The sequence below is a fragment of the Dermacentor albipictus genome, unplaced genomic scaffold, assembly GCF_038994185.2.
Source record: "Dermacentor albipictus isolate Rhodes 1998 colony unplaced genomic scaffold, USDA_Dalb.pri_finalv2 scaffold_72, whole genome shotgun sequence".
Lineage (NCBI taxonomy): Eukaryota > Metazoa > Arthropoda > Arachnida > Ixodida > Ixodidae > Dermacentor > Dermacentor albipictus.
Window position 1 is genome coordinate 171,723 of NW_027225626.1, and position 9,112 is coordinate 180,834.

The 9,112-nt window shown below is 47.9% G+C and overlaps 1 protein-coding gene across 1 annotated transcript; it reads right to left on the minus strand.

The window, feature by feature from the left end:
- Nucleotides 1-1,628: 1,628 nt before the first annotated feature.
- LOC135914818 (E3 ubiquitin-protein ligase MARCHF4-like) lies at nucleotides 1,629-3,173 on the minus strand. Its single transcript, XM_065447743.2, has one exon. It carries the CDS (start codon nucleotides 3,046-3,048, stop codon nucleotides 1,798-1,800), a length of 1,251 nt encoding a protein of 416 aa, XP_065303815.1. The 5' UTR covers nucleotides 3,049-3,173; the 3' UTR covers nucleotides 1,629-1,797.
- Between the last annotated feature and the right edge of the window lie 5,939 nt (nucleotides 3,174-9,112).

Consider the following 9,112-nt stretch of genomic DNA (forward strand, 5'->3'; position numbering starts at 1 on the left):
TCGCTGGGCCTTACGCCTCCAAGAATATTCGTTCTCTGTCACCTACAAATCTGGCCGACTACACAAGGACGCTGACTGCCTGTCTCGCTACCCGGTAGACGAGCCTGACGACGCCGACAGTAGTACCGCCGACGGCATTTTCTCTGTGTCTGCCTTCGCTAACATCGCCGATGAGCAGTACCGAGACCTATCGCTGCGAGTACTCATCGAGCGTCTGTGCTCTACACCTACCGACGCATCCGTTTGCCGATATGTCCTCCAGGGCGGCATTCTGTACCGAAGGAACTTCCTTCCTGACGGATCTGATCTTCTTCTTGTCGTGCCAAAACATCTACGACAGACTGTGCTCTTTGAGATGCATGACGCACCTACTGCAGGACATCTTGGCGTAACCCGCACGTACGACCGCGTCCGCCGCCGCTTCTATTGGCCTGGTCTCGCTCGCACCGTCCGACAGTATGTTGCTGCCTGCGATACATGCCAGCGTCGGAAAACACCTCAGGTGCTACCTGCCGGTCATCTCCAGCCGATCACTGTCCCTGTGGAACCGTTCTTTCGTGTTGGATTAGACCTCCTCGGTCCCTTTCCCACGTCATCCTCTGGGAACAAATGGGTAGCCGTCGCAACTGATTACGCCACCCGATACGCTATCACGCGGGCTCTCCCTACCAGTTGCGCCACTGACGTCGCGGACTTTCTCTTGCGTGACATTATCTTACTTCATGGCGCCCCGCGACAGCTGCTCACTGACCGTGGTCGTAACTTCCTCTCAAAAGTTATCGCCTACATTGTACGTTCCTGCTCCACTCAACACAAGCTGACTACCTCATACCATCCTCAAACCAATGGCCTGACAGAGCGGTTAAACCGTACTCTTACCGATATGCTGTCAAAGTACGTTTCCAAGGACCACCGCGACTGGGACATTGCCCTTCCTTAAGTCACATTCGCTTATAATTCTTCCCGGCACGACACCGCCGGATTTTCTCCCTTTTATCTGCTCTACGGCCGCGAACCGACCTTGCCCCTTGACACGGCACTTCCTCCTGCTTCGATCTCAACAAGCGAGTATGCGCGCGACGCCATCGCTCTCGCCGACCATGCACGCCAGCTTGCCCGTGCTCGACTGACGGACTCGCAAACCACTCAGCAGCATCAGTACAACGCCCGCCACCGTGACGTATAGTTTTCGCCTGGTGCGCTCGTGCTCCTCTGGTCGCCCTCCCGTCACGTCGGACTTTCAGGGAAGCTCCTTTCGCGATACACAGGGCCCTACCGCGTGCTGCGCCAGGTGACGCCTGTGACGTACGAAATTGCCCCTGTGAGCTCAACCTCGTCATCTACTGTGGCACCTAGTGATGTCGTGCACGTCAGTAGGCTCAAGGCCTACTACACTGTTTCCAAGTCCGGCCTTTAGTCGCTCCAGGACGGCGCTTTTGCCGCCGGGGGTAGTGCTACGGAATAGTATTACCGATGACGAAGAGGGGAGCAGTACGAAGACGACGACAACGATTGGAGGCTAGCGCGGGCTGTTGCCTCTTGGCCAAGTGCGGCGTATTACGTTGTAAATATACTTGTATATAGCTTTTCATTTGCGTCTTCTTACGTAACAATATCAAGACTAGCTGTTTTAAAATACGAGCGAACCGTCTTTATTTGCACAAAAGTATAGAGTAAAAAGTTAAAACAGGCGAAGTAGCACAGCGCTCACATTCCGACAAAAATGTTTAAATTAAAAAGAATATTTGACGCTTCACATTGCTGAGACCAGAACACGAATAAAAGCGTTTACCGAAACTACAGCAAAGATCTACCAAAACATGAAGCCTGTATATGGGCGGTGCGCGTAGGCTGGCTGCTGCAGCGCGGAAGTGAGGTGTTCCGGCAGAACCTGAGGCGAAGGTTCCAAAGCCCATCGCCAAGCCCACGGCCGCCGCCTTGACCTGGTGCCGAGGCCGTGCGTCCAGTCTCATTGGCGTTTCCAGCGACGACGTCCACCAGCTCTCGCACGACCGCGGATTGACCGCCCGTAGTCCCGTTTTGTCCGCCTGCGTCTGCTCCCCTGGCTGAAGGGGGAGCTAGGGTCCTGCGCATCGGATTCCTTGCCTGCCATGCCGCGAACGCTCGGTAGTGAAAGAGAACCGTAAGGAACGACCAGGCCACGTAGGCCGTGACCAAGAGGTCGGCCAGAGTGACCAGGCCGGCGGCTTCAATGATGTGGCCTTCGTGCTCTTGATTCGAGGCGTTGTGGGTGCATAAGAAACAGCTCAGCGTGGTCACCGGTGTCAGCAGTGCGAAGCAAAGCAAGTCTCCCAGCACCGCCCGCTGCGAATCGCCGTGCAGCGCCCAATGGAAGAACTGGTGCACGCGAGTAGCTTGGGCCGCGGTAGGAAAGCGGTGGTGGCAAATTTCGCAATGATCTGTGCTTCGCGCGTTCAGCCATTGCTCTAGGCAGGTGAGGTGCACGAGGCCCATGGTGCCGGAGCACCTGCACAGCGACGCAAGCGAGTCCATTTGGTCTCCCTCGTGGCAAATGCGGCATACCGGTCCGCTAGTCGCCGTTACGTGGAGAGAGCTGGCAGGTGTCTGTGGGGGACTGCCAATCCACGTGGAGTCGCTTTCGAAGTCGCTAGTTACATTAGACCTTGTAGAACATGCCAGAAGAACGTCCGTAGGTGGCAGGATAACTGTCTTCTCCCTCTTTCCTTCGCATTCGGGGCTAGAATCAAGAAAGACATGGCAACCCGTGGGCGTGAAAGATGGCGAAGGCTCGATGTCAGAGGGTGGTTCCCGGCTGGCACCGCGGGACTCTGGAGACAGCGAAGGAGATGACGACCAGGAAAAGTGAAACTTCTGCTCTTCGTCGAGTATTGGAGCCTCGCTGTCGCCCTCGTGGAAGCTCCTTCTTCGACACGCATGGCTGCGCGGTATTCGGACGGCAAGTTCGCGCAGTCGCGGACAGTGGGCACCCGTCCCACTTGGAGCGGCGGCAGCTCGTGATTGCGCCGGCGTGTCTTCGGTAAGAGCCTCGTACCGGTCGTTAGGCATGACGCTGTCCCTGGCTGTCCTTCTGCTCGCGGAAGCAAGTCCGTGACTTTATGTAGGGATCGCACTGATCGCGCGAGCACCCACGAAAAAGTTCGTGCAGCGCCTCCTCTCCGGAACCTTAAGGTGAGGGAACGCTGACGTAAAGCAACTCTCTCCTCCCCTTTGGCTGTTCTCTTATGCCGTTATCACTTTCAGTGTTATATCAGTCCCCTCGAAACATTTGCTTTAGTGTAAAACTCATTGGAGCGCTGCCATTCGCCGACCTTTATGAATGAAACGCACAAGGCTGTGAACTACAGCCTTTATCGTCTGCGAAAAAGGAATGTGATGATGCGCATAAGTGCGTATGCTTGGTTTGTCGTTTTGCTATCAATACTGCGGGTGCGAAAACAGGGCGCGAGGGGTTGAAGAGAGCAGCTTCGTCACTTTCGCTTTCTGAGATTATTACCCGTGTTCTACAAAAATATTAAAATTAAATATGGGGTTTTACGTGCCAAAACCCCTTTTTGATTATGAGGCACGCCGTAGTTCTTTAACGTGAGTGTTGTGGAAGTGTAAACGTCTAAAGCTACTGTGGTATATTTACTCAATAAAATTAGGAAGGCGACTGTAGTACGTGCACTCGTGAGCAAAAGTATACGGACCATGAATTGCGCGATAAAGGTCATTTTCTGCTCTCTCTGTGATTGAAACTTAAAAGTGGAGTTGCAGTCCACACTTGGCGTTACGAATTTTCTAGTGCACTTGACAGTGTCCGTTTATGCGTGCTAATTAGGAAGAACTTCCATTCTTTCGATGACCCTGTCGTCGGTATACTTTTGCTCACGGGTTTACCTACGTGTCCTTCTGAATTCTGATGTGGCATGTTTATTCAGTAAAATGGGACAAATATTCTTTCACCTTTCGAGGAAGTACAATGGGGTGGTAATCCTTGGAGACGTGAAGGTTGACACACATTTGTCATATTAATTATAAAGAGCTACTTAATTCATTCAACTTTCGCAACACGATCAACATTAACTAACCTGATTGACTAATGCATCGGTAACAACAATTGACCTATGTTGACTAGCACTGAATCGAAAACGAATGCTGGCATTTACGATGAACCAATATCAGATCACCTTCCTGTCTTTGTTTTCAGAAATGACGTAAAGAGAAAGAGTGTAACGTGTTTGACAATGGTCGGCAAAGTAGATTACAACTTGCTGCAGAATAACATTCTCGCCATTGACTTTGATAAAGCGTACGATAATGACGTCAATATCGGATTTCAGAATGTAATAGAAATTGTTTCCTTTGCCGGTCGACGATAGCCGTTGAAACGTAACTTTACGCTCATAGAAGACTCCTTTTAGTCCCTGGATGACGATTAAGATGCTTGCATTGCTGAAGCAAAAGATTTTGGCTTCGACAAATGAAGGGCTGCATGGACCTAATGATTATTATTTTGGCTAGTTTAAAATTTTAAGAAACCCGTATCTTTCATGAGAACTCGAATGTGGAAATACTATTGCACTCTTACTGAACAAGCTGAAGGTAATTGTAAAGGGACGTGGGAGATCGTAAACGAATTGTTGTGGAATCTACCACCACAACGCCATCGATGGGTGTACTGTGGATGACTTAATAATTATTTCGCTGAAATTGGGTCAGTATTAGCAGCGCAGTCCCCTTCTTATAGAAAGAAATACATTTAACACTCTTTACCGAATACGTTAACTTTCTGTTGACAAAATTAGAGGAAATTCAATATACTTTTGTAAATGTGAGCACCAGTAAGGCGAGGGGCTTAGATGGGGTTACCAGCGCGTTTAGTGAAATATAATATTGATATCCTGGGCCCCGTCTTATATCCCGTATTTTACCGTTAGTTGCGTACGTCAATGTATCCCTCTTGTTTAATACAGCCAAAGTCGAACCTGTATATAAAGACTGCAGTCACTCTGATCCTTCAAGTTACGCACCTATATCTGATTTGAGTATTATCCTTATTACGTTTGAAAACGTTATTGCAAACTGAAACTAGTGACCGCGCGGAACGGTACGAACTCTACAAATACGATACACGGACAAGAGCTGTGAAAAGCTTAAGCATATCGGCCCGCGCTGCAACAGACCTACTTGCGTCCACCAGTATAAGAAAATCATCGACATACCGAAATCTTTTTTTTTTTTTCATGTGCCGTTCAAGGACCTCTTCTTGGCATGTGAGGCAGCAGTTGTCCGCGCTTGTACGTGCATCTCTCTTGTGTAGTTCGTGCCATTTCGCGCTGTCAATAGTTTCAGTATGGAATACCAACGTGTCAAACGTACCGACCTTCCGAAAACATTGAAAAACGTGTGCGCATGTTCCTTGAAAAACGCCATGCAACTTGCTCGGAACGCCTTTGGAATGAGCCGCAAGATGGTCGCATCCACTACTTCGACGTGTGTCTTATTTTTCATGGAGCGCACGTGTGCTGGAAGTACAAGCAACGGTCGAAAAAACAAATTCTTAATTATCAATCGGCCCACTCTAAGCTCGTAAAACGAGCTATAGCAAAAAACTGCATCCGCTCTGCTCTAGAGATGTCATGCGAACATCAAGTTCGTGACAGGGTCGGCGCCCAGCTAAGGCGTCTGGAGAAGGCTGGGTACCACGGAGAAATCGTGGCCTCGGTGGTAGAGAGCCAGATTCGCGAGGTAAAGGTTGGTGGGAGGCACAGTCCGAAAAAAGACGCACGCCCGCTAAAGCGCCCTGTCGTAGTGCCCTAATGGCACCAGGTTTCTCACCGCTTCAAGAAGGTTGGGGACAGGTACGGGGTGCGTGTTGTGTTTTCAGCACCGGAAAAGCTGGGACGAATATGTGTCGCCTAGTAAACGAATCCCAGAAGAAGCCAGCCTACAAAATAAAGCACACCAGAGCCCTCTTTGAATGTGACGTCGGTGTTGTGTATAGTATTCCCCTCGCCTGTAGGAAATGCTATATTGGCCAAACCGGGTGCTGTCTGAATGAACGCTTGCTAGAGCATCGCAGGAATGCTACTTCACTAAGTGGCGCTGGTCATTAAGCCAACCACATTCGCCGTTGCTCACACAAGCCAGCATGCAAGGCGTTTTTCGAACGAACACGTGTGTTCCGCAAATATAGCTATCGGAAAAACCGGGAAATTTTTGAAGCATTTTGTATCTCCAATGAAAACGAATACTGTGTCAGTGCTCCTTCTGTTGTATTCGGGAAAAAAGAACTTGATTATCTCAGGGCAAACGGGTGTGTCGAACCAGCTAGGTAGCGCGGGAGATGAGCAAGATTGTACTGAGTGATGTAAAAAAGAGGAGATGAGAGGGAAAGGTTTTTTCACCTTTTTTTCACTTTTTGCTTTTATTCTTTTCTTCTTTTGGTTTGACACTTCTGATGACTGTTGCCTAGACCAAGGAAATATTTTTGGGTGGTCCTGCGCACTAGCAGCCCCCCCCCCCCTCCCCCTGTGTACATAAGCCGTTTTCCATGAATAAAATTCAGTTGAAGTCCGGCGTTCCTGTTGTCTTTCTCTTCTCGTTCGTGTTCACTTGTGCGCTGGAACGATGTTTCATAATGCTAATCACAACCAACTAGCCCAGCTGTCCATAGTTAGCTATAGACTCAGACTTTTTATAGACTAGTCTATAAAAAGTGTATGGCCATAAGTCTATAGGCGGTCTATAGAATAGTTTAAAGAAATGTCTATAGACTTTCTAGACAAATATCTACAGACTGTCTGTAGACTTTCTATAAAAAGTTTTGTAAGGGACGTTTCATTTGACGCTGATAGTACGTGTGCGAGTATGGCATCGGTTTCTCATCATTGTGGTTCCGTTGTCATGGGGCACTCATTTTGATATGTCGGCAGTTTTTTGACGATGAACTGCCGCATTTGACCTCCGGCTACTGCGTCTGCGCTGTAATACTGTGTTTATCTGTCAGCGCGTACTGCGTGTTCGGTCGCCGTCGCCCACAGACGTTTCGATTTTGTTGCTGCCCTGCGCGTTAAGCATGTCACCAAAGGCGTTTCTTTGAATACTCAGGAAACGAGGTGGTCGCTGCGGTGTATATGCACTTCTTTACAAGCATCGAGACGATATGCGGTCTGCCATGGAATGCCTGATAGAAGGGCGGGCACAATTACTGGGCAAAACAAAGTTACGCAGTCTTGCGCTGCGGTGCTGACCTTCACAAGATAATTTTACTTCAACTGATAAAAATATATTCAAAAATGGGGACAAAATGCGAAAACACCCATGTACTTAGACTTAAGGGCAAGTTAAAGAACACCAGACAGCCCAATTTTCCCGAGTACCCCACTACAGCGTGCCTCATTATCAGACCATGGTTTTTGCACGCAAAGTTCCGTAATTTATTACTGATTAACTCAAGCAGTCTAGTTGAATACTTGCACCATCTCGCTTCGAAGGGAATGCCAATAAATACTCATCACTCAGATTAAATCCTGTATTTTGTGAAATATTTCAATCTAGTGTTCATTTTATCTTGATACCGAAATAACAAGTGTGTGTTGGTACGAAGGGAACATACATGTGGTACTTTGTTCAAAATCTGGGTGAACGTACTGCTATCAATTCACGCAAAACGAATAGTATATAAATATTATTCGTGAGACTATTGCGGTCGCGCCCGTACCTAGGCACATGCACCCCGATCATAATCGCGGTAGAAGGAGGGAAAGGTTTGCCAAACTCCTTAGGCAAATACACAGTGATAAGCGACAGCGGGGTCAGCTTTGTTGATGCCGCCTCTTGTAAGGGACATCGGACGTTTACACCCGTCACTGTGGATGGTCGGAAAAGAATACGCAATGCTTCCTCGGTTCGGACGACAGGCTCGGAAATGCTGAAAAAATGGCTATTGCCATAGCCCTGCACGACAGCTCACGGCATTGGCGGCGAGTTTGCATTCTTCCGGGGGGGGGGGGGGGAGAGGAGGGGCCGACTATCTTTCTGAGCGCCATATATACATATATTGGGGTTCGTACATTATCTATAATTAATATATAAATTATTATATGGGTTCCCTATATATAAATATATATATTTATATATATATATATATATATATATATATATATATATATATATATATATATATATATATATATATATATATATATCATGCACTTGAAGAAACTTCGTGTGACCTCGAGGAATTGAGCGCTGAAGTGACGGCGTTGTATGAGTATATACGTACACGACATCATAGTACGCGACAATACAATTTCACAGCGTGAGTCTTCGCGGTAGAGTCATCTTCCTTCGTCTAATTGTCGCATACTTGACTATCACTAGTACGGCTTCGTATTTCCGGAGAAACTGCAGCCTCCCCACTCTCTCTTTCTTTCTTTCTTTCTTTCTTTCTTTCTTTCTTTTTCTGTGAGTCCGAGTATAAGCGTTGCTACGCATGAGTGCTGTTGATTCGGATTTCGGGTGAATCCGGCTTGGCCTCATTTCGGTTACTGAGCGAATTTTAGAGTGTCCCCCAACTATCATGCACCAAGACTTAAAAATGAAGCAGTAGGGTTACTCGAAGAAAACAGTGCAAATTGTGTCCAGCACAGTGGAGTAGCCACCTGTAATTCTTTCTTACTGAGATTCAATTCCGTAATTGTAGCTAATTATCTAACTCGAGAAGTACTGTCCTAATTTTCAAAGTGTCAATGACTCATTTGCGGGCACCGAAAATGACATCTAACTGCGGTGTTTTCAGCCGACTTACTAAAATTGTGTACATTTTTTTACACTGGAAAATAAACCTCGCGAAATATGGAAAACACCCCATGAGTGCGCTCACACCTGCATCATAAAGCAGCACCCTCAAATAAGCTGATTGAAAGCAACTGCTCTGCCTGGTCGCAAACCCGAAGAGGCAGCGCATATCCTTGATAGTGCTACGAAAAGAGCACCAACAGCAGGTTTCGTGGCTTCGCAGTTATTCCTCCTCCCATTTCTACGTCACACTTATTATCCGTCTCTCAAAGCAGACTGATTACATTGATAACAAGAGCCCCTTGATAACGTGGCCGAAGCGCCG

Coding starts and splice junctions, on each gene's coding strand:
- LOC135914818 (XM_065447743.2), bottom strand. CDS start 3,048: ATGCCTAACGACCGGTACGAGGCTCTTACCGAAGACACGCCGGCGCAA.